General features: G+C 39.9%; 1 protein-coding gene across 1 annotated transcript in view; it reads right to left on the bottom strand.

Annotated features, from left to right (window-relative positions):
- NIPAL2 (NIPA like domain containing 2) overlaps nt 1–26845 on the bottom strand; it is a 76777-nt gene that overhangs the window by 9192 nt on the left and 40740 nt on the right. The window contains exons 5-7 of the mRNA XM_070477351.1: nt 18747–18868; nt 7096–7192; nt 1417–1552 (exon numbers count right to left, since the gene is read on the bottom strand). Coding sequence (XP_070333452.1) covers nt 1417–1552; nt 7096–7192; nt 18747–18868 — 355 coding nt within the window. The remainder of the gene's footprint in view (nt 1–1416; nt 1553–7095; nt 7193–18746; nt 18869–26845) is intronic.

The following is a 26845-nucleotide window of genomic DNA, read 5'->3' as shown; positions in this document are numbered from 1 at the left end:
GCTGTGGCCTTGCCAGGGACTAGACCTTTTCCGAAGCAGTGCACCAGACTGGCATCACCTGGACACTCAAAGCAGCACTAATGCTGAGGTCCTATTCTAGAGCAACTGGGAGATAAAATTTGTGGGTAGAACCCAAGTGCTCCTTTGTGTGTGTGTGTATACATGCATGCAGGAATACACACATATGTATGCATGTATACAGGCAGGTAGGTATATACATACATGTAAAAACAAACCTCCTCGGGTAACAGAATTGTAATGGGCAGGCAGGGCTGAGAACCACAGGGGCACAGTTCTGCTGCGGTCACAGAGTTCTAGTGTGAAAGGTGTGGGGGCTGAAACAAGGGAGACAGGAATGTAGTTTACCTTCAGTTGTATCTGGCTTTTGAATTCATGAAGCAAGAGTTTCAAGTTAAGGATGCTAATCACTCAATTCTGAAAGCTATTGTAACAGTACTGACTAATTCAGAAGAAGGGAGATGAAGCAAAATAGCAAGACGCAAGTATTAGAAACACGCTTGATCTTATAAACAAACGAAAGAAGCAGTTTGTTTACGACACACAAAACAGTGATGGGACATTGGATTTCTCCGGTAACACACTCCTTGTAACAGGGTCCATAGTAAACCCGTAACAATTAGACTTGACTTCCAGCACCTAAGGCAGGAACCACTCTCTTCAGGCTTGGGCTCTGATTTCCCAGCTGACGCACTCACATAGCACTTTAGAGTAAACAAAAAACCTAGCGGGTAGACTCAGGAGAATCAGGCAGCTGAAGGCAAAATCACAATGTGAAATGGAGGGGAAGTAATTGGAGCCGATGGAGGTGAGCGAAGAGAAGAGCAGAAATTAGAAATGTTCCATGTTGCCACTGTGAGGCCCCAAGAGAAACAAAACGATCATTCTGCAATCCCATGGGTGCAAAGAAAATTCTGGCTGAAGATGCAAAGTTTTAGAGAAAGGATTTCCCTCCCAGCCAAACGTCTGGTTTTGTCTATCTCTGGGCAATTAATGAGCATGAGCTAAGAGATGAAGGTGAAGGGTTCATGTATTTTCCATATTTAGAATGAAATCCTCGATGTGGACCTGCCCCTTTGATTTATTGCTAATGACAACCTGTGTACGATGGATATTAATTACAAGCAGAAGAGCATCAGGAAAGTATCAAAGTGCACTTAGCTGGATTACGGCCACACTTTAGAACTCACAAAATGTGGAGGCAATGCTTCGCAAAAACTTATTATTGGATGTGAAGGATAAAGCCAGGCATATTGGCTGAGGATAAGCTTAGACCCCCCCTCACCCTCAGAAATCAGGTGCACCTAATTTTAATTATCATCTCAAGCCAATACAGATTACTGCTTAGGGAAGCACAGGAATGTTGAAAGATCAGTGAGTATGCAGGAGTTAACTTACTTGACTTGGAAAACACAAGATGCTATCATGATGATACACATGATATAGAAGATGGGATAAGTTAGTTGCATTTTATCCGTCACAGAAAAAGTGATCATGCCTGAGACGGCTTTTACGGAAATAACAGTCACCGAGGCTGAAAAAGAAAACACAAAACACAAATAAAATTCATAGTTGAGAGAGAATTACAAATAAATATCTTAAATTTATATGGTAGAGTAGTAAATACTCCTGGTATGCTTTAAGAATGAAGACTGCTGTGAGAGGTGTAGGGAGGAATGAGACGCAGGCCAAGCAGTAGCCTTATTGCTCAAGCTCTGCTGGGCTTTCCATTTGCTTAAATCAACGTGCTTCTTATCTTTGGAGCAAGATGCTTATTTTCCAGATCTCACTGTTGAAAGGATGCTGCGGAGGTTATAATTATTAGTAGATAGAAAGGAGAAAAAACAATGAGGGGAGGAGATAAGAAAAGGCAGACTGCCCATGTGACGTTAATGGGAAAATAACCACTAAACTATACTGAAAAGACTTAAAGCCAAATAGATGAGAAGACTGGAAAGTGAAAAAGCAACTCACTCAGTGAGTTTATTAAGAGTTGCACTAAAGTCTACACGTGAGCCCTTTTATTAAAGTTTCTCTTAATTTTTTAATTGGAAGATAATTGCTTTACTATGCTGTATTGTATCTACTGTAAAACAATGCTTGTTGAGCCTTTTTGTTAGTAAAGGCTTAGAAGTTTCACTAAAAATATTTTTTGACAAAGACACAAAGTACAGCACAGAGCTGAGTATTCATTTCTCAGAGTCAACCAGAAGTCTAAGATTTATATAAGCAATGTCTATTTATTTTCTATGTTGAAGAGAAACCTATCTCTATGAGACCATAGGTTCCAAATAACAATAAAGAAAAAGTGACTGGATAAGGTTCTGTCAATATGATAGCAAGGAAATATTTTCTGGAAACATAGTTTTTCTGCAGGAAGAAGACAGTGTTCTCTTTTTGTCTTAGGTCCCTTGAAATTACTGTTGTATATAATTCTATAATTTAGCTGAAACCCACAGAAAGTTGAAAAATAATTTTTACCTGATATCAAATATCTGTAAGTCAAAGGCAATGTGATGAAGAAATACTACCTTTGATCTACTTGGTCATACTATATCTGAGCTTTATTCCTTTTAGCTCTTGAAAAGCGCGCGCGCGCGCGCGCGTGTGTGTGTGTGTGTACAGTGTTTAAAATAATAGGTGGTGGCCAACTAGAAAAAGCCCAATTTTCAAAAAACTACAAATATACTTTGACTTGAAGGGTACCAGGACATACTTCCAAATCAGGCATTTTCTCTCTGTTAAAAGTAATAATTAACAGAAGAGACCAGGTGATAAATTCTAAAAATAAACCATCTACCTAAACAAAGAGGCCCTTACCACTGGGACTGTCTTCATCTTAAATGTTTTTGACCCAATCACTTTCCACATTTTCTATAGATTATGAAAATAGTCATACTTTAGCTAGTCCAGAAATTTACAATATCTATAGATATGTATGCCACTTGATGGTTCCAGTTTATAAGGTTAGCTCTTGATGGATCTAGATTTCCTCTTAAACACTTGGCTTGAAACTAGACCGTGATGTGATGAGGGGCTAGTGGTCCAAAGAGCCACGTTTCCCAAACGGATCATTAACCGAGAAAGAGCTGAACACACTGTTCCTTCCTCTCAGAACTTCAGAACAGTAAAGGCCACCTTATTAAATCACCATCTGATGTTAAATTATACTTAAATACAAAACAAAAACAAAACTAGAATTCTTTAGTGAAACCAACTATCAGTTGCTAGAGTTAATCATTATATTTTCAAAGCATGCACCATTACCACCTGATTAATCACTGTTTATTGTAACTCTCCAAGTTATTTCTAGGCTGGTGTTGAGTTCTAAATGAGAGAGGAGGTTGGCTGGGAAGCATGGTTAATGAGGATGGGTGGGAATACTGAATTATAATGCAGTATCATTCTAATGCTGTAGATATAAAAATAGAAAGTACCTACATATGCACAGCAAAAAAAAAAACCAGAAGAAACTACATCAAGATACTATCAGTGGTTATCTCTAAGCACTGAGATTATGAATAAACTTTAAACTCATTTTTTCAAACTATACAAGTGTACATGCTCACTCAAAAAAAAACTGGAAAATACAGAGAAGCCTAGAAAGAAAAATAAAAGTCACCCGCCATCTCAACAGTCATCCTCAAATAATTTTTAACATTTGAGACTTATAGTTATTTTTCTATTGCTAAGCACAAATATATCATAACATGTGAATCATACAATATACATTACTTAGGAAACTGTTTTCCATTGCCAGTAAGTATTTTCTACGCCAGTAAGTATTCTTCTAAAACATGATTTTTATTGGCTGGAGAGTAGGCCTTTGTACAAATGTATACTTTATTTTGGTAATTCCATGTTCTTGGATATTTAGATTGTATCCCCCCCCCTTTTTTTTTGGTATTAAAAATGAAGCTGTGATGAATATCCTTGAATACAAATCTTTGTATATCATTCTTCCGGTATCTGTAGAAAAACACTTAAAGGACAACAATTACTGTTCTTCTGAAATCTATTGGCAAACTACCTTCTACAGAGGACCAGACACACTTTCATCATGTCATGCTGCAGTGCTCAACTACATGGATTTTTATGTTTTACATAAAAACATTTTATATTTTCTTGGTATCTTTCTGTTTTCTTAATTCTCAACAATAGATGTGTATTACTTTTATCATTATAACAGTTCCATTTTTTGCCCAACATTATACTGACCCATGTTTGAAAGTCAGCCTTCTCGGTTTATTCCTAGTTCTTCACCAGAACTGATTCTTGGGCTTGTTTACCTGTCCGTTGCTTTCCTGTTTTCTGTTGTGTTAACTTTTGCCTTTACCTTTACTAACTGATTTTTTCTGCTGTCCTCAGCTTTATTTCAGTGCTTTCTCCTCGACTTCTTACTAATTTGTTTATTTAATTGTCGGGTGCACTGGGTCTTCGCTGCTGTTCTCAGGCTTTCTCTGGTTGTGGCCACTCGAGGCTACTTCGTAGTTGCATCATACTGCCAGTGGCTTACCTTGTTGTAGAGCATGGGCTCCAGGCACGCGGGCGTCAGTAGTGACTTGATGGCTCTAGCATGGGCTTAATAGTTGTGGTTCACGGGTTTGGTTGCCCCACGACATGTGGGATCTTCCCTGATCATGGATTGAACTAGCACCCCCTGTTTTGCAAGGAGAATTCCAAACCACTGGGCCACCAGGGAAGCCCTCCCCTGACTTCTTGAGTTGAGTGCTTAACTGACTTATATTTAAAGCAATGGATTTCCTTCTGAATACAGCATTAGTCATAAACTGTAGGTTTTAATATTGTTTTCATAATAATTTAAGAAATAAATGTTGTAATGAAATTGAGGTTTCTGCTTCAGCCCAGCTGCAGTTTAAGTGTAGTGTTTAACATTCCCACGTGGTATGGCTTCACTGGTTTCTATTTTTGTTATTATTTTCGGCTTTTCTCTCACTGTGATCTGAAAATGTGGTCTGTACTATTTCAACTTCCTGGAACTTATCAAAAATTTCTTTCCGGCCAATTATAAGATCAGCTTTTGTAAATGTTACACAGGCACTTGAAAGAAGGTGTATTCTCTGCTTTCTGGATTTAGAGTTCAACAATAGAACTGCCAGATCAAAATTAAGCATTCAGTTTCTCTAATTTTACATATTTTTCTGTCTACTTATTTCCATGAGCTAAGAGCAATATTCTACTTGTATTTCTGTTAATGTATTTCTGAAATAGCTGCTGCCCCGTCTACTGAAGGCCCCCGTCCCCTAGGACCTCCCCTTCTAAGTTCCAGTTCTACCCAGAATGGGCTTCCCAGGCAGCTCAGAGGGTAAAGAATCCTCCTGCAATTCAGGAGACGTGGATTTGATCCCTGGGTCGGGAAGATCCCCTAGAGGAAGACAAGGCAACCCACTCCAGTATCCTTGCCTGGAGAATCCCATGGACAGAGGAGCCTGGCGGGCTACAGTCCATGGGGTCGCAAATGGTCAGACACGACTGAGTGGACACGCACCAAGAGGTGTGCCTCCAGGACCCTCCGCTGCACTGAACGCTTCTGCCTTGATTTTAATTTATGTGGTAAATTCACAACCGTCTGCTTTCTTTTACTTTCAATCTGAGTTACCTTGCTTTAGGCGAAATTATATATGAAGTCAAAATATTTCACAACCAGCAAGGGCCAATCAGAAAGGATGCTATTTCAATAATCCTTATGGAGTTGAACCAGAGCAAACAGGCTGAATCCAATTTTAGAATCTTTTTCAAAATCAATAGGGGAATTTTTCTGAAGTCCAATTTGGAAATCTCTCTTTTTCACTTGGTAAACTTAGCTCATTTATCTTTATGATCAAAGCTGATATGTATGGTCTTAATTCTGTTATCTTACTTTGTTTTTTCAAGAAAATTAAAAATTCCCTTTATTTTCAATATTTTCTGGGTAATGTACATCTTCTCAGTTTGCTTTTGTTCTCCCTGGCTGGTAAATTGGAAGAAAACAAAGTTTCTTTTCTGTTCTTTTGATCAACGGCATACTTGAATGTGTTCTAGAGTAAATTTATTTCTATAAGTACCACAAATGCAAATCTTCCAATTCAAAGTCAGAGCAAACAACAGGATGGATGGGTCATCTTCTTGGCAAAGAAGAGGCAAAGGGAGGATTATAAATAAAAATCTTTAAAAAGGGAATTTCCCAAATGATTAGTGAGATCTCCTACAGTTGATATATATATGAGAGAAAGAGACATAGAGAGAGACAGAGAGACAGAGATGGAGGAGCAGGGAAGGAAAATAGATTTTAAAATATAGAGAGGGCTTATGTAGGCATCAGTTTTCAAATCTTATAAGGTATATCTGGAAAAAAGGAAATGGGTAGGTAAATGAGTGAGAGAAATGTTGTATTTAAGAAAATCACTGACTTGCCTGGTGGTCCAGTGGTTAAGAATCTGCCTTCCAGTGCAGGGGACATGGGTTTAATTCCCTGGTTGGGGAACTAAGATCCCACATGCCGTGGGGCAACTAAGCCCGTGTGCCTCAGCTGCTGAACTCGCAGGCAACAGCTATACAACCTGCATGTTCTGAGCCTGCATACCACAATGAAAACTCTCGCATGCCTCAACTAAGGACTGACACAGCCAAAAATAAATAAATAACAAAAAAAGAAAATCATACTGCGCACATTTGTGTTTCATATTAGCCATGTTTTACAATTTTCTTAAAAAATGTAAACAGGATAGGCTTTGATAGTTCATTTCTGATACAAAAGTTTCAGTTGGGTTGATTCAGTTGTTTCTTTACTTATTTACTGCAAAAAAAAAAAAAAAAAAAACAACCCTCAAATTGTCAGAGAGCAAAGAGAATTATCAAGAAGTAAAATTGCTTAAATATATTAAAAAAATAAGCACATATCCATTGTAGCAATGGACATGCAAAGTATAATTGGCATAACTGAGTTTCTTTCTATAGATCAGAATTGAAAAGTAGAAACAATGAGAAAAAACAGAATGCTCAAATATTTCTCCTTGAAAGTCTTATATGGCTTAGCATGGCTAGATTAGAGAATTAGAAAATAAAACATATCCTTACCTAGGAGTGCCACCAGGGTTAGCAGAATCACAATGTGCTTCATTCCTTTTCTTTTATGGAAATACAGGAGAATGCAGAAAATTAATATTTCTAAAATCTAGAAAGGAAGAGTAAAGTTTAAATTACTCTACACAAAGTCTTCAGAATGCCACACTTCTCTTTTTGATTTTGCAACGATTATCATATGAGGGTTGAGGGTGACTAGAGTTCCCAAGGACAATTCTAAATCTATGAGAACAACATAAGGAGCCTCAGCCACCCAGACTGAGTTCTACCACCACCTCCAGGGCAATGACAACTGGCTCTAGATCTCCGGTTCTCCCTGCAAGTCCAGTCTCATCACCCAGCTGTCGACCAGACATTCCCACATGCACGCTCAACAGCCATATCATATGAATATGGGCAACACTTAACTCTTTATGAGGGGGAGGGGCTGTACCATGGGGCATGTAGGATCTTAGTTCCCTGACTAGGGCTGGAACCCGTACACCGTGCAGTAGAAGTGTGGCGTCTTAACCACTGGACTGCCAGAGAAGTCCCAGCACTTAACTCTTTCTTTTCCCCCTCTCCATCAACAAGGTTGAATTGTTATAGCTCATTCCAGTGATGACAAAAATAAAGAATCAATGGTACCACATTTAGAAGACTATTTTCTTTGTGTGGTTCTAGAAACAAGTTTTTTTTTTTTTAATATATTTACTTTATTTATTTGGCTATGTGGGGTCTTAGTTGCATCATGCTGGATCTTTCATTGCAGCAAGTGGAGTCTAGATCCCTGACCAGGGATTGAACTCGGCCCCCTGCACTACGCGCAGAGTCTCAGCCACTGGACCACCAGGGAAGCCCCTGGAAACACAGCTTGACTCTTGTTATAAAAATAATACACCACTATCTATAATACTTTGCTTATGCCCAAGGGGTAGCTGATAGTATGGAAACCAGGACTCAATACACATTTTCTTCTGTGGTTTGGCCGACACTTAATTCATGACTGCCTGGCTTCTCTGCCTGCTCCTCCTGGCCCCGCACCCCCTCAGGTGTCCTGTTGCACAAGCTGAAAAGTCCTCTTTCCCTCCCTCCCCCCATCCTCTGACTACTGAAACAGCTTCTACTTTGTCTCTGACTTGACTCCTGTCTCGTAATCATCCAGCCATTGAGCAACAAGAGGAGTCATTTAAAAATGCAACTTGGATAATGAACTATTTCGTTCATAGAGACTCATTACTTGTATGATATACATATTAGGTATTTACAGTATTATGACAAATATCACTGTGCCCTCTTCCCAATCTGAGAACTCGAACCCATCAATCTCTATGAAGTCTTCCCTTCCCAGTTGCTCTCCCCTCCTTCTGTGACCTCCCCAGGAACCACTACATTGAATTTTGTGTTTACCATTCATTTTTTAAAATTATGTTTCTATGTGTTCCCAAATGATACCATTTATTTTTGCACATTTGTTCTTTATACAAGTGGAGTCACATACTTGCCTTCACTCATTTGCTTTTTTTCCACTGTGTATTATAAGACTCATCCAGGATGATACATGTAGTGAAAATATAAATTAGACCTAGTCATTCCTTTGCTTAAGACTCCTGGGGCCTCAGCATCGTGTATGGCTGGCTCATGGATGGTCCACCTGCAGCAGCTACAACGGCTTCCCCACCACCCCACTTCGGTTCTTTGTGGTTCTCAGGCTGCTCCTGCCTTTGGGCCTTTGCACTGACAGTTTGCCCAGCCTGGAATGCGCTTTCCCTGAGCTTTTGTTTGCACAATGATCCTAGTCACTCAGCCCCTTGGAGAGGTCTTCCTAGATCCCTCTGTTCTATCAGAGTCACCTAGTCATTCTATCACAACTTCTACTTCAGGGGGCAACTGTAGAGTGTCTTAACCATGACCTGTCCACGTGTTTATGTATTTCTTGTCTGTCTCCACCAGCACATCAGCTCTGTAAGAACAGGAACCTTTCCTCCAGTGTCTGGCACTCAGGTGGTCACTCAGTAAGTATTTTTGGAATGAATGAGTTAATTACATGTCAAATTTATTATCAACAGTTTGCCAAAAAACAGACCTAATGTCTAATAAACTGAGTATTCAATAAGTATTAACTGACTGAATGTCTAAAATTTTCCTTCTTTTAAGAAAACTAGTGTAATTTTGAACGCTCAATTTTATTTTTTAGTATTTTTTTTCTTTTTTGAGGTCCTTAAGATAACCCAAAAGTTGTCTGAGAAGACCTTACAAACACCTGAGAAAAGAAGAGAAGTGAAAGGCAAAGGAGAAACGGAGAGATATACCCAACTGAATGCAGAGTTCCAGAGAGTAGCAAGGAGAGATAAGAAAGCCTTCTTAAGTGAACAATGCGAAGAAATAGAGGAAAACAATAGAATGGGAAGGACTAGAGATCTCCTCAAGAAAACAGAGATACCAAGGGAACATTTCATGCAAATATGGGCACAATAAAAGACAGAAATGGCAAAGACCTAACAGAAGCAAAAGAGATTAAGAAGAGGGGGCAAAAGTACACAGAACTACACAAAAAAGATCTTAATGACCCTGATAGTCATGATGACCTAGAGCCAGACATTCTGGAGCGTGAAATCAAGTGGACCTTAGGAAGCATTACTATGAACAAAGCTAGTGGAGGTGATGGAATTCCAGCTGAACTATTCCTAAATAGTAAGTAACTATTCCTAATAGCTGAACTATTCCTAAAAGATGATGCTGTTAAACTGCTGCACTCAATATGTCATCATATTTGGAAAATTCTAACAGTGACCACAGGACTGGAAAAGGTCAGTTTTCATTCTAATCCCAAAGAAGGGCAATGCCAAAGAAAGTTCAAACTACCATACAATTGCACTCATTTCACATGCTAGCAAGGTTCATGCTCAAAATCCTTCAAGCTAAGTTTCAGCAGTAAGTGAATCAGGAACTTCCAGATGTACAAGTTGGATTGAGAAAAGGCAGAGGAACCTGAAATTAAGCTGCTGTTATCTATAGGGTCATAAAGAAAGCAAGGGAATTCCAGAAAAACATCTACCTTCACTGACTATGCTAAAGCCTTTGACTGTGTGGATCACAACAAACTGGAAAATTCTTAAAGAGATAGGGCTACTAGACCACCTTACCTGTCTTCTAAGAAACCTATATGTACATCAGGAAGTAACAGTTAGAACCAGACAAGGAAAAATGGACTGGTTCAAAATTGGGAATGAAGTTCGTCAAGGCTGTATATTGTCACCCTGCTTATTTAACTTATATGCAGAGTACATCATGCGAAATGCCAGGTTGGGTAAATCACAAGCTGTAATGAAGACTGCCAGGAGAAATATCAACAACCTCAGATATGCAGATGACACACTCTAATGGGAGAAAGTGAAGGGAACCAAATAGCCTCTTGAGGAAGGTGAAAGAAGAGAGTGAAAAAACTGGCTTAAAACTCAACATTCAAAAAGCTAAGATCATGGCATCCTGTCCCATCACTTCATGGCAAATAGATGGGGAAAAAGTGGAAACAGTGATAGATTTTTATTTTCTTGGGCTCCAGAATCACTATGAATGGTGACTGCTCCTAGGAAGGAAAGCTATGACAAAACTAGATAGCATATTAAAAAGAAGAGACATCACTTTGCCGACAAAGCTGCTTATAGTCAAAGCTATGGTTTTTCCAGTAGTCATGTACAAGTATGAGAGTTGGATCATAAAGAAGGCTGAGCACCGAAGAATTTATCCTTTTGAACTGTGGTGTTGGAGAAGACTCTTGGGAGTCCCTTGGACAACAAGGAGATCAAACCAGTCCATCCTAAAGGAAGTCAATCTTGAATATTCATTGGAAGGATTGATGTTGAAGCTCCAATAGTTTGGCCACCTGAAGTGAAGAGCTGACTCACTGGAAAAAGACCCTGATGCTGGGAAAGATTGAGAGCAGGAGGAGAAGGGGGAGACAGATGATGAGATGGTTGGATGGCATCATTGACACAATTTGAGCAAACTCAGGGAGATAGTGAGAGACAGGGAAACCTGGTATGCTGCAGTCCATGAGGTCACAGAGAGTCAGATAGGACTTAGTGACTGGTCAACAACAAGATAGCTGAAGCAAAGCTCTTTTCTTTGTCCCAAAGAGACAGTATCTCTGGACTGAAATTATAAATTTGAATGTCTACATTGGATAAGTAAAAATATCAGCACTAGTTTTGTTTTTTTTTCCCTTAAAAATGACAAGAGTTGGGGATTTCACTACTTTCAGGATTGCATTTTACTCATGGAGCCTCTTCTAAATAAACACAAGTGTCTCCTGTTTCAACTCAAGCTTTCACCCATTGCTTTGTTTCTCCCTTTAATCCTCTGTGGGTATGCAAAGCAGCAGAACCATATCTTCCTCATTTAAAACCTTTTCATCTAATACGGAAGATTAACTCATCCTTTAGTCTTGTCTTTTCCTGGCAAATGAAACCAATTATTTTAACTTTTTCTTATAGGACTTATTTGCCAGACCTTTAATTTAATCAGGTTGTGCTACAAAATCTATTCAATTCCTATCTCTTCACCTTCCCGAAAGCTGCCATCAAAACCGAAACATCCCTCTCAGTTTGGTCTCCCCTCAACCAGAGGAGTCCATTTCTCATGTGATGTGATAACAGACAGTTTCCAGCAGCCTTTGGAATCACGGTATTTGTGGCTGGAGGAAGGAAGCCATTCCTGCACCAAGGCACAGAGCATGTTAGCTCAACCTGTTAGCACATCAATTATTTTTTTTTTGCAGGGGATGGTGGTAGCTGTCAGTTTAAAAAATCGTATGTGACTTTTTTTGCAAACTTCATCTCTACGATTTCAGATCAACAAAATATGAGTTTCTATTATTCACAGAATGACTGTTAATTGCCATGGGTCCTGTCCTGTGGCAAGAGATCACAGAGCTCCCAGGAGTAAGATATCCAAGCCATGTGAGTTAATGTTAATTTTTTCCCTAGTAACATTTCCCCTCCTCTCTGAGCAAATATTCAGTATTAAAGAAGCTGTGACTTCTGCAGGTTGCTGCAACCCAGAAGCAGCAGCTTTGCTGACTGCTATCTCAGAGGCCAGAAGGAATAAGAGCACAGGGTGCATACTCTCCACATGCTTTACTTGTACTAATTCACTTAATTCTCACAACCGTCTCAGGAGGTGGGTGCTATTATTATCCTCATTTTACAGATAAGGAAACCAAGGCTCAGAGGGGTTTCCTCTGGTAGGCAGGATAATGCCCTACCCCACCTCAAGATGTCCACGTTCTAGTCCCTGGAACTTGTGTGTACATTACTTTACACAGCAAAAGGGCTTCCCGGACATGATTAAGGCTATGGACCTTGAGATGCAGAGATTATCCTGGATTGTCCAAGTGGGCCCAGTGTAGTCACAAGGGTCCTTAAAAGCAGAGAACCTTCCCAGCTGTGGTCAGAGAGAGATGTAACATGAGAAAGACTCAAGTCAAGGAATGCTGGCCGCCTCTAGAAGTTGGAAAAGGCAAGGAAACAGATTCTCCCCCAGGGGCGCTAGCAAGGAACACAGCTCTGCCAATATCTTGATTTTAGTCCATGAGACCCATGTTGAATCTCTGACTTTCAAAACTGTTAAGAAAATAAAATTGCGTTGTTTTAAGCCACTAAGTGTGCGACAGTTGGTTATAGGAAAAATAGGAAATGAATTCAGGTTTGGGTACTTGAAGTCTTTCCAGAGGAACAAAATCTTCAGGATGAGTTTTCTGAATTGATTCTGGGTTTTCTGGATTCATTCTCTAATTGAATTTAAAGGCACTCCTCACCCTGTTTTCGCCAGAGAATGAGGTGGTTAGCTAACATCACCGACTGAGCGGATATGAATTTGAGCAAACTCTGGGAGGATAGTGAAGGACAGAGGAGTCTGGTGTGCTGCAATACATGGGGTCGCAAAGAGTCAGACACAACTTAACGACTAAACAACAACAATAACAATCACTTCGTTGTCGGTGGCAGAAAGAGCACTGGCAGTCCATGGGATGATGTGACAAGAGAGATACACAAAGTTTCACCACTGGAAACCCCACTCCCAGTACCAAACTCCAAGCCTGCAGTCATCTCATCTTCTCTCGTCAAGTTCTCTCTGAAAGTGTAGCTTTTGATACAGTGTCCTTGTCCAAAAGAAATGGGCTCTGCAAAGATTCTCTCTAAAGCCACATCTGGACCAAGATCTGATGCTTGGAGGTCAGCCTGTATCAATTCTGTGTGGAGAGGTGGGTGGGGAAATGAATTGGAGTGTGTACCCCAGAAGTGGTCCACCTGGTTTTGAATTCTGGCTCTTTCACTCAGTATTTATGTGACCTCAGACAAGCTACTGAACCACTCTACTTTGGTTTCCCCATCTGCCAACGTCTAGGACTGCTGTTCGGGTGAAGGAGAGAACGTGGTTGGCGCGGGCACAGGGCTCAACCTGCTCAGTGAGGTTGCTGACCTCGGCTGCAGAAGTGGGTCCGAGTGCAGACCTGTGAGCACTCCTTACATTCAGACAACCAAGCAGATGAGCCTCACATACCAGACACAGAGGACTTACAGAAACTGAGTTTTCTCCTTTCAGGTTTTAACACCTGCTGGTGGGTGTTGAAGCAGCTTTTGCCAGAAAGGCTGACTTAATAGTGGGCTCTGGGGTAGAAAATCACACTGAATGGCAGGTTGGGCCCCTGCTTCTGCTTATTTAGCTTTTTTTCTGGTGGAGAGAAAATGAGCACCATGCAGATTATTTTGTGAAGGAGAATAGCCTGTGGGGAAATCTGGGTGTGCAAAAAAAAAACCCCAAAAAAACCCAGCCACAATCAAGCCTGCCAAAGAACATAGAGTAACTGAGACCGCCACAGCCCCTCCTGCGGGTTCTGCCGAGGTGTTCACAGTTGCTGTTCAACAAAAGGCCCTTCGAGAAAAAGGCCTCATGGTCAAATAAGCTGGGGCAGGGCAGGATTAACAAGGTTAGGCCTAACTCTTCCCTAAAGGACTTCTAGTTTTTAACATGCTAACGGAAATGATGAATTTCTCAGGGGGGCAGGTATGTTTCACGGCATCTCTCCAAGCTAGTTTGACCTTGAAAACCTGATTGTTTTATTGCTTTTTGGCAAGCACCAGGTGGGAAAGTATGTTTTAGTGGATGAGCAAAGGACAGTTCATTCCTCTCTGACTAGTAGACACCAGGCTTCTCAAATCCTCTTCCTACCCCAAAGAGTCCCAGCTCAGAGGTTGGGCCTTGTTTCTGAGGCTTCCACTTCATGTAATTCTTAAAGGGAAGATGGATATTGACCTGAGACAGCTAAACACATGATAAAAGGAGATGCTCTTAGTTAGTCTATAATATGACTTTATAATCCCCTTTTGAGATATGTAAAATTTATTTACTTTAAAATATTTTATTCATTTTACTGCTTATTTGACCAGTCTCAAAAGGCAGTTCATGTGCTGTATTTTATACTTGGTGTAATATACAAATACAAGATATAATACAAATATTGTATAAATAATATGCAATATAAAAACAGATGAACAATTCTTCAAAGAATTGCCTTAGTTATTATAATTATGATCTCTGCAACCACAGTTTGCAGAAAAAGTACAGAACCTGGCACAATGAAGGATTAAATATTAATTATGTACATGTTAACAAACTTTAAACTTCAAGTCAAGATCTTAGTATACAATTGATAACTTCTTGAGTCTTTAGAGATGTAACAAATAATGGATTAAATTCCAAACTGAGATAAACTAAGATAATATAGATCTATTCCCCTAAGAGTCTAATGCCAATAGTGTTATTCAAATGTGACTCTATTAAAGTTTCATTTTATGCTGTCTTATAAGTATCTGGAATTATCTGCATTTTTGGTGACATTTATTTTCAAATATTCTTTCATTGTTTTACAGGAATATGAATCTCTCTCAGGACTGTAAAATTCCTGCCTCAAGAATTCTCCTCTATATTCTAGGTGACTAAATTAGTTGGATGAATTTGTGAATAAATTAACTTAAGATTTACCTTTGGAAAATAGAAGAATGCAATTATTTCAGCGTACATTTTTGTGGAATTAGAAGGCTTAAAAAAGTAGTTTTTTTCTTTTAAAATGTTTTCTCTGGTATTAAAACAATATAAAATACATAATTATCAAACAATGCTGTTTATTCCAGGAAAGAAGTCTTGATGCATCTTTAATCTCCAAAGGATTCAGTGCAGGCTTTTAATTTTCTGGTTGCAGACTCTGTGACCCTTTTCCTACCGGATGAAGAATTTGTTTTGCCTGTAGGCAAAGAATAATAATCTGTTGGTAGGACTTCAAGTCTAGACTATCTCGGAATGCTCAAAGAGTCCTTCCAGTACTTAGATTTGATTGATGAAAGCTTTAGTAGTTAAAGGATTGGGTACAGTGGACAAGTAGGAAGATAAAAGAGGGAAGGGGTTGGGGTGGGGACAAAGTACGACAGACCTGAGGAAGCCTACCCTGAATCGGAAAGCCCACTCCTGAAGTTTGTTGGAGGATGAGGTTAAAGGGAACTTTCCGATTTAAGAGAGGAGGGAGTTCAGGGGAGGAGACCTTGAGTGCAGTCTCTGAGATGTTAGTCCTGCGGACTCTATGGGATAGCCAAGCAGGAACAAGGAGTAAGTCGCTGCTGCTGTTGTTCAGTCCCTCAGTCGCGTCTGACCCTTTGAGATCCCCTTGGACCAGAGCATGCCGGGCTTCCCTGTCCTTCACTCTCTCCCGGAGTTTGCTCAAACTCATTGAGTTGGTGGTAATAAGCGGACACACAGCTTTGGGGTCAGGAGAGATCTGGGAAGGACATGCAAGTCTGGATCTGAAAGTCTTTCTAAAGAACGATGGTGGTGGAGTAGGCAATGAGATCACTCCAGAAAACCCTGGAAGAGTTGTGCGGCATGGATGCAGAAGAGGAGGGAGTGCCCACCAAGAGCCTGGGATGGACTGATCAGATAGGACGAAGAGAAACAGGGAAAACAAACTGAAGAGGCCAGGATGGGAGCGATGCCAGGGAAGAGAGTGGGCTGTCAGAAAATGCCGCACAAGAGGCCAGAAGGATCGGGAACAAGGCAGCAGCTCCATCTGGCAGCTCTTGGGGAGGGATCTAGTACATTACGATGAGTGAGCAGTGACTGGGAGCTGAGGGAGTGGAGGGGAAGAACACAGTTTCAGTGGGGAAATAGGGGGGAAATAGGTTAGTTTATTAAAGGGTGTGTAGTGTATGAGGAATTTTTTTTAAACAGATTTTTGTTGAGTAAGAGACAGGAGGAGTGGGAGATATAAACAGAAAAGCCCGGTAAACACTTGTATCCCAGTGGTTAGAATTATATATCAGAGATGGTAAGATATATAGGCTTCTGGTCACCTGACTAGGAATGGCCACACAATAGTGTAATACTGTAAGGTTCCTGCTGTAACATCCTGAGTCACACTGAGAGCAGGGACTGAGACCATGTCCCTGCAAATGTCAGGTATAAATAATAGGCATAAAGCAGGATTAAACTATTTTACAAAGGCAATACCAAAGAATGCTCAAACTACCACACAATTGCACTCATCTTCACACACTAGTGAAGTAATGCTCAAAATTCTCCAAGTCAGGCTTCAGCAACATGTGAACCGTGAACTTCCAGATGTTCAAGCTGGTTTTAGAAAAGGCAGAGGAACCAGAAATCAAATTGCCAACATCCGCTGGATCATTGAAAAAGCAAGAGAGTTCCAGAAAAACATCTATTTCTGCTTTATTGACTATGTCAAAGCCTTTGACTTTGTGGATCACAATAAACTGTGGAAAATTCTGAAAGAGATGGGAATACCAGACCACCTGACCCGCCTCTTGAGAAATCTGTATGAAGGTCAGGAAGAAACAATTAGAACTAGACATGGAACAACAGACTGGTTCCAAATAGGAAAAGAAGTACATCAAGGCTGTATATTGTCACCCTGCTTATTTAACTTATATGCACAGTACATCATGAGAAATGCTGGGCTGGAAGAAACCCAAGCTGGAATCAAGATTGCCGGGAGAAATATCAATAACCTCAGATATGCAGATGACACCACCCTTATGGCAGAAAGTGAAGAACTAAAGAGCCTCTTGATGAAAGTGAAAGAGGAGAGTGAAAAAGTTGGCTTAAAGATCAACATTCAGAAAACTAAGATCATGGCATCTGGTCCCATCACCTCATGGCAAATAGATGGGGAAACAGTGGAAACAGTGGCTGACTTTATTTTTTGGGGCTCCAACATCACTGCAGATGGTGACTGCAGCCATGAAATTAAAAGATGCTTACTCCTTGGAAGGAAAGTTATGACCAACCTAGATAGCATATTAAAAAGCAGAGACATTACTTTGCCAACAAAGGTCCGTCTAGTAAAGGCTATGGTTTTTCCAGTGGTCATGTATGGATGTGAGAGTTGGACTATAAAGAAAGCTGAGCACCAAAGAATGATGCTTTTGAACTGTGGTGTTGGAGAAGACTCTTGAGAGTCCCTTGGACTGCAAGGAGATCCAACTAGGCCATCCTAAAGCAGATCAGTCCTGAGGGTTCATTGGAAGGACTGATGTTGAAGCTGAAACTCCAATCCTTTGTCCACCTGATGCAAAGAGCTGACTCATTTGAAAAGACCCTGAAGCTTGGAAAGATTGAGGGCAGGAGGAGAAGCGGATGACAGAGGATGAGATGGTTGGATGGCATCACTGACTCAATGGACATGAGTTTGGGTAAACTCCAGGAGTTGGTGACGGACAAGGAGGCCTGGCATGCTGCAGTCCATGGGGTCACAAAGAGTCGGACACAACTGAGCGACTGAACTGAACTGAACTGAACCTGTTTTAAAGGCAGAGCACTGGGCCTGATAGCTTTTTGAGGTCACTTCTAACCCTAAAAATGTATGACTCTGTGTGCCTTGATTCTTTTTATTGAATTCACAACTATTTTACCAGTTCAGTTCTTGGTTAAATGCTCATCTAGACAACCCCATTTTTCTTCTGCCTGCCTGCCTTTTCTAGAATATTCTTAATTTTCAATCTAAACTGACCTCTATAACAAGTTATATGCCAACTATTTCAAGCACATTCTCTCTTAATACCCAACAAACATAGTCATTGCATCAAATTAAAAAAAAAAGTCCCAATTAGTGGCTTCCAATTTCTACATCAGCTCATTCTGTTTTTTCTTTTCCCCACCTCTCAGTATTATCTTATTTCTCTTCAGACAGGCTATTGCATGGGTTTCTATGAGTGCTTTTTTGAAGAAAATACCTACCTTAAATAAAATTCAGTGAAGTAAAATATGTCTTCAGGTACTTTCCTTTGACTTGGGAACAGAGGTTATTTTTTGTTTTTAAGTTGTCCTAAAATACATGACTCTGGAATTTGCTGGATTAAATTCCATTAAATTGTGGAAACTGTTCCAGTGATAAGTTATCCCCAAGGACCGAATACCCAGGGAACAGGGGTACTTCTATTGTTGATTTAGTGTTTCAAATACTGGTCAAATATATTTACATTTTAATGAGTTATTAACACTGAGAAGAAAAGATTATACTAGTTCTCCTACATCTCCATGTACCAGTGGTCTAGACAATATTGCTTCTAGGATAGTAAAATTTTTAGAATTCTTACCATGTAGATCATGAACTGCCAGCCAACAAAGTAATACTGTACTGTTCTTGCGGAGATAGCCTGAGTTATATTTGGAGCAAAGTTCACCAATAGATATGTTCCTGCCAATGCCAACGTCATACCTTTTAAATTGAAAAGACAAACCATGTTGAAAAGGGGCCATTCAAGCCTTTTTGTTTATGTAAAAATTTCCTATACACCGAGCATTACTTGTAAAAGTCATGAAAGTCGCTCAGTCGTGTCTGACTCTTTGCGACCCCATGGACTATAGTCCATGGAATTCTCCAGGCCAGAATACTGGAGTGGGTAGCCTTTCCCTTCTCCAAGGGATGCCTATGAAAATACAATCCATCAAACCATCCCAAGAACATCACGCATTTACCCAACAACATTACCTGTAGAAGGGGATAAGATAAGGGCCACAGGATGGATGGGGTAGCACATAACTTCTGATTTTTTTCTGTTGTTCAAGATGAATCCTGACCTCTTACAGAGAAGGTTTCCCCAGAGATGGGGACGATCAGAACACATATGCATATGGAGATGTGGAAACACATCCAACCTGGCTGTTTGTTTCCATGTGGACCAGGAAGTGCATGATGAATCTAGATCCACCTAGATCTAGATGGCAGGGCCCAGAGAGTAGGGAAATACATCATCTGACGGTCCACTCTGCACTTACTCACCTTGGACCCTTTACACACACATACTTGGGTATTTTACACTTTGAAACTCTGGTAAATGAATACCATAATCATTGTCAGTTTTGGGAGTCCTTTTAGGAGAAATAACAAAGTGAATGCTGACTCTGAGTCAGATTGACTTGATCTAATTTAAAATCTAGAATTCCAGGGATAGCTCGATAAAATATCACATAATAAACCTATGTAGGAATGTGTTACTGTCATCACTTTAACATTACTTATAATAACGGAGGAACGGAAAATGTGGGGGAGAAGTGGCCACAGAGAAGCAGACTTGGCTTTCTAAATAACACTGGAAACTGATTATTTATTAATAATTAGCAGCCTGAGAAAAACTGATTTATGTAGCATTTTTGGGGGAGCACAACTTGAAAACATAATTCAACCTGTTTCACTACTGAGGTCAGCATTGTTGTGTATATAATTTACAACCAGCACACACTCCAACCTGAAACAATTTGGTTTGTCTATACAATCTCATAATTTGAAGACATCAATTTCCTATTGTTCTCAACCTAATGATTTAGAGTTTTGAACTCTAGTTTCTGAGAATCCATTTGATTTTTTATACAAGCCAGACAACAGCTATTCATGGTATAGTAGGAGCTATAAAATAAGCTTACTCTAATGTAACAATTTATTCAGTACTACTTTGTGAAGACAGAAATTATACACACCATTTTAAAAGCTATTTTCTAATGAGAATTTTAAAAAAGAAAACAATATACATTATTAAGCACTGTAATGAAAGGAAATAATAAAAACCATATATAAGAACTTGGGCAAAATTATTGGTCAGGTCTGTCCTTTCTTTGACCAAAAAAAAAAAAAAAAAAAAAAAGAAACCAAAGATCTTATAAGATAATTGTTCAATATTACATTCCTAGGAAGAAGGGATATTTAAAAAACCCAGCTTTCTAAACTTAGTAAAGCAGAATAAATGCATTGAAATACAATTTCAAAATCTCAGAGACTTCCAATCTATTCTTGTGAAACCCAAATCTCTTATTTATATTGAGTTCCTCTGCCAATTGTTTATCTTATCTATCTAGCGTCAAATTTCATTTTTCAAGAATTTGGTTTTTATTTATTTATCTTTGGCTGTGCTGGGTCTTCATTGCTGCGTGGGCTTTTCTTTAGTCGAGGCAAGTGAGGGCTACTCTTTAGTTGCAATGCATGGGCTTCTCACCGTGGCGACCTCTCTTATGCAGGAGCAGGGGCCCTCGGGCACACGGGCTTCAATAGCTGCGGCATGGCATGTGGGATCTTCCCCCATCAGCGATCGAACCTGTGTCTCCCGCATTGGCAGGTGGATTCTTTACCGCTGCACCAGCAAGGAAGACCTTGAAATTTTAGTTTTGAATGGATAACACATGCGTACAGTAAAAAACTGAAAAGCCATATAAGAGGGATCAGCGAAAGGAAATTCTTTTTCACATCCTTGTGGCCCACGAGGTCCCCTCCTCAAAGTGAGCTACTGCTGCTCGCTCTTGAGACATCAATTCCCTATCAGATGCTTTAGGTAGGGGTGGGTGAGAGTGCATGCGTTTTGATTTTCTTTTTTTACACAGAATGATGTCAGCATATTATACACACTTTTCTGTATCTTGCTTTTTTCCTACTTAACAGAACATCTTTTTCTACTCCAAGAACATCTCGGAAAACGTTTCACATCATTATATGTCGGGCAGCCTCATTCTTGCAGAGTCTGCAGTGTTCCATTCATGGAGGCAGCGTTATTTCCAATTCGGCCTGTGCCCATTTCCACCAGTGCAGATCCTCACCGCCTTCCAAAGCTTGTTAAAAACAAATGCAACAACTGATGGTTTTGCGAGTACCCTTTCAAAGTAATTTTTCACACGTATTATCTCATGTGAACCTCACATCACTGAGAGTCTAGTGAGTAACTCTATGGCAGCTCAGGCGGTCACACGTTCTTTCTTGCTAATAATTTTAATTTCAGCAACATCCTACATTTACGAAGGCAGTTCTGGATAACTGCTCTAATTTGTTTGTTTCTTTGGTGTCATTTTTATTTTCCTATGTGATATACTGTCTCCTTCATGAGTCATGTGCACATTTTTCATAAGTGTTTAAAAGTGTTGCAGACAGCCACCAGCAGTTGCTTCAATTAATTTCTGCAAAATATTTTTATATCCCACCTTTTCCTAAAAGCGGCATGAAACATCACGTTGTTGTTGTTGTTTAGTCGCTAAATCGTGTCTGACTCTTTGTGACCCCATAGACTGTAGCCCACTAGGCTCCTCTGTCCATGGGATTTCCCAGGCAAGAATACTGGAGTGGGTTGCCATTTCCTTCTCCAGGCGATCTTCCCAAGCCAGGGATCGAATCCAGGTTTCCAACATTGCAGGCAGATGCTTTACCGTCTGTCACCAGGGAAGTCCCTAACCTCAGGGAACTGGAACACAAAACACTGAGAGCTGACCATTGGTGGGGACCAAAGGCGAAGCGGTCAGGCAGCAGTGAGTCAGCTGCAACCACGGGATGCTGGATACAGGGATGTGTGCTCATCTGCCACCCTTGTGCCCAGACCTGCACCAAATACATTTTCTCATCAAATACAACTGAAGTCATATAAAAATCTACAATGATCTGGTGGGCATTTCAGATTCAGCTTGATACAAGTATTAATAAAATCTCCTCCTATAAACTTGTCACATGTACAAAACAGGGAAACAAGCTCATCCCTGCTCTTTGGAGTAGATGGACTAGGTGTACTGGGAGGGCAAATGCCAAGGGAAGGTAATCATTCTTTTTAAGCAATGTGCTCAAAGCTATAGATTTCATAGACAATTGTGGCTGACATGAGTTACATTATGATCACCATCACACAGAAATGTGATGATAATAAGAACTATAATAGCAATAGCTAATGCTTAGCATAATCTAAATGCTTTATACAAACACAACTAATATTTCTTACAAAAAGCCTGCAAAAATAACTATACTGCATGTTACTATACTAACATATAGTATATGTACATTGTATAATATATAACATTGGATACTATTAAACTATTACTAGCCGTATTTGACAAATGAGAAAACTGAGTCACAGACAGAATAATTACCTTGTTTGGGCTAAGTGAAGAGCTTGAACTGGAACCTAGGTAACTTACTCTTTTAATACACACACACACACACACACACACACATATATATATATATATATGTTTATTTATCTACTTGCTGTGCTGGGTCTTAATTGTGGCATGTGGGATCTAGTTCCCTGACCAGGGATCAAACCTGGGCCCCCTGCATTGGGAGCGTGGAATCTTAACCACTGGACCACCAGGGAAGTCCCTAGATAACCTGTTCTTAATGATTATACTCTTCTGCCTCTTGTATGCATAATGGACCAGGGCTGACAAATGGATTACACAAGTCTGTCATTCACCTTGTAGTCTCAGTGAGTGGCACCCCAGGAGTTGTACTGAGCACAACATGAGGCTGGATGAAACATCTCCACAGGGGAGAGAAGGAATAGACTCCGTCTGGCAGCAGTTCCTTAAGGCCCCGACTGGCCCGTAAGTTTCTTGAGAAGAACGTCTCCAAACTGGTGTTCCCTAGAACCCAGTTTCATAAGATGGACACACCACCAAAAAAAGTTTCAACTCAAGTCTATTTGGAAAGAGGTGAGTTAAACAAATTTAAATTGCTATTTTACTGGAAGACCCCTGAGAGCCTGAATGTGTTAGCGTTCATTGTGAATCTCCTTGGGGAGGATATGGTTGTAATATTTTCTAAACATATTTGACCATTTATATCATCCTGAAGTAGTGTTTGGAGGAATATTTTATACTCTGAGAAATGCCTGACATTTAACTGGATCCAGCTGTGAGAATACAGCCTCTGTTTCAAGAGGCTACTGAAGCTCTGCTGCAGAAGTCTCCTATAGATGCTTGTGGACGGAGGCTGAATAAAGATAGAGGAAGGGAAAACAGCCTATAGGCAGGCTCCTTCTGATGTGTCTGTTCACTGGCATCTATAGCCTGCTGAGTTCCTCACTTGTGCAAGCCTTGGATTTTAGAATCCACTTGCACAGTTCTTCCTCAAAAGATATCCAGTTTCCCAGCCCACCCTTCTCCTTAAGCAAAACCTGAAATCGCTTTTAATTGTGTCCCCACTCCTCCAGCTCATTGCCAGTTAGTGTTAACTGTGGTTAAGCTAGTTTCTGGAATCTGCCTTGACCTGACTTCTGATAGCCTCAAGAGTTGAAAAATTCAGCTAAGCTGACCTTAACCTACATTGCTGTCTGCTTCTCTTAGAGCCTGCAATATGCCGCCGGATCAATGGCGGTCCAGCTATTGCTTTAGTGGTATACCACTAAATACCCCAGCATAAACTGGATCCCTTCACACTGAAGGGTGCCTTCTCCTCAGTATAGTCTCTTCAGATTCCTCAGGCTTAAGGCAAAGTCCTGAAGAAGCCCTGGATTGGCAAGTCTCAAAAGTGTTGTTCAGTCGCTAAGTCATGTCTGACTCTTTGTGACCCCCATGGACTGCAGCATGCCATGCTTCCCTGTCTTTCACCATTTCTTGGAGTTTGCGCAAACTCATGTCCATTGAGTCAGTGATGCTATCTAACCATCTCATCCTCTGTCATCCCCTTCTCCTTTTGCCTCAGTCTTTCCCAGCATCAGGGTCTTCTCCAATGAGTCCGCTCTTCATGTCAGGTGGCCAAAGTATTGGAGCTTCAGCTTCAGCATCAGTCCTTTCAATAAGTTAACTAAGTAGGGTGTATACTGTCACCTTGCTTATTTAACTTATCTAAATAATATAGTGAAATTAAATTGTTCTGAATCTACCATCATAAAGTCTCCCATTCTTGAGCCAGTTTTAAAACCAAATAGCCAATCTGTCCTCTCAACTAGAAATGATTTTTTGTTTGGCTAGATTAGTATTCTAGGTCCTGGCTTCAAACCAAGCTGACCTCTACTGTGGGAGAAGGAAGGAAGGAAGTATTCTTTGTCTCACTATTAGTCTCTTGACATTCTATCAATGGGGAAACCATATATAGGTGACTTGAAATAATCAAGTTACTCTGGAGAGTGCTGATGTAATTTTTATTTTCATGATGACAATGTCTGGACTTAAGTCAACTAGGATCCCACAGACTATTAGATTCGGTATTTTTGATGACTAAGGGAGGAGAGGGGGAAATACTATAGTTTTGGCTGATTGAAGGGGAGAGAATTCTGGTGCATTTTAGAGGAAAAATAATCATTAAAATAATTTAAAGTTATTAATCCACTAAGAATCAGAGCACAGTCCAAAGCCTGTCATTGAATTAATAATAGTTGGTGATTTCTTTCAGACATAGCTTTTGTGAGGTCATTTTTTGAGGCTAGTGGTGAAAAGCTTCATAGCCACAGATCAACATTTGGCAATAAATTAGTTCAGCTAGTTTCCACATGGTCCAAAAAAATCTTCATTTGTTCCATCATGAAAAACAAACTTTCATTTGCCTGAAGCAGGGAAAAATACATTTTACACATTTTGACAATTTAATTTTTAGCATGCTTATATGTTAATCTTGTATAAAATGCCACTAACTACTCTTTTCCCTGTTTGGTCTTAGTCCCTGTAAACAAAAAACAATGCATTTTTAGCTTTTAACAGAAAGAGCCAAATTTTCTCAAGGCAACAGCAATATAGGTCCCAAGAAAATACATGTGACCTAACACACTACTGAGGATGGTTGGGAAAGAGTCCTTCCCAAGCCTGAAAAGGGTTATAACATCTCAAGTCATGATAATCATATGGTATTGCTGTCAGAGGCACGGATATGGAATCGGTGACTATGTCCTTTCTTATTCCTGTAACGTTAATCAAGAATTGATCACTTTTAATTACAGTATGATACAAATATGATAACAGACAAATCCCTGATCAAAAAGCATTCAGGTAAAAGGCAAAAAAACTCAATCAGAGTTGTGGGAAATGTTACCTGGATTCCTAAAGTTCACTAAATATCCTAATCAAGGTTTTCTTTCATGAAGAAACAGCACAGAGTGGTGGGTGGTGGTATTAATAGCTATGATAATAATAGCGGCCATTACTGAGGACTTATTACATGACCGACCCTCTTCCAAGAGTCTTACATACACAAGTTTTATATACTTGTTTAATCCTATGACATAGGTAATATTATCTTCATTTTAAGGATGAGGAAATTTGGGGCTTAAAGGGATTAAGTCATTTAGCAAAAGTCACATAAGTCTTTGAGTGGGAAATGGCAACCCACTCCAGTGTTCTTGCCTGGGAAATCCCATGGACAGAGGAGCCTGGTGGGCTACAGTCCATGGGGTTGCAAAAGAGCTGGACACGACTTAGCGACTAAACAACAATAACAAAGCAGATCTGTAAATGAATGTTCCTACATTTAAATGAGACGGTTCATGCAAAACACTTATAGAACCTGAAAGAAGTAGATATTTAATAAATCTTGGTTATTTTTAAAGTAAGAAAAATTAGCAAAGAATCAAAGAACTGACAGAGGGTTTTTGTCATTGTTGCTGTTACATGTGTATGTGAGTGTATTTCCTATTTCTTATGTTTTTAGTATTACCTCCTAGGAATGAAGTTAATCATAGAAATAATAATTTTATTATTAATAACAGGGCTTTCCATGTCTCAAAGTGCTTGTATCAATTATCCAATTTGACCCTTAAAATAGTCTTCTATATTTGTCAGCAAACTGGCTTAGAGAAGTTAAGTAATACGTTGGCCACACAGTTGATAGCAGAAGTTGAATCCAGCTTTGAACCCTTGAGAGTGAGTTTATTTTATATCCTTTGATGTTGAACTAGCTTACTGCTTTTAGTAATGTTCAGTTGATCTTGGGTTTTCTAAGAATATAATCAAATCACTGGCACATATTGATATTTCTATTTCTTTCCTTCCTATAGCTATGGCTTTCATTAATTTTTCTCCCAATCCTCATTGGCAGTGCTTGTAGCACAGTACTACATAGAAACTTATCTTACCTTTTCATTCGTCAACAGTGCTCATCTTATTCCCTCTGTTTGCCATCCTCCAGATGCTTAGAGGTGGTCCATGCCTGTCCTATTCAGCTGTCAGAACTAATTCAAATGGTATCTGCGCTACAGAAAATCCTCTCTAAGCTTTCTAACTAGAGTAATCTCTCTTTATTCTAAACCAGTGGTTCTCAACCGGAGGCAATTTTGCCTGCCCTCCGCCCCCCAAGGGAGATGTGACAATGTTTGAAGTTATTTTTGGTTGTCATAACTGGGGCAGAGTGTGCTACCAGCAGCGAATGGGTAAAGGCCAAAAGCGATGCTGCTAAACACACTACAGTGCACAGTACATCCCCCTTGATGAATTATCCAACCTAAAATGTTAGTAGTGTTGA

The sequence above is a fragment of the Odocoileus virginianus genome, chromosome 15 (assembly GCF_023699985.2).
Source record: "Odocoileus virginianus isolate 20LAN1187 ecotype Illinois chromosome 15, Ovbor_1.2, whole genome shotgun sequence".
Classification (NCBI taxonomy): Eukaryota; Metazoa; Chordata; class Mammalia; order Artiodactyla; family Cervidae; genus Odocoileus; species Odocoileus virginianus.
This window is presented reverse-complemented; position numbering and strand designations above follow the sequence as displayed.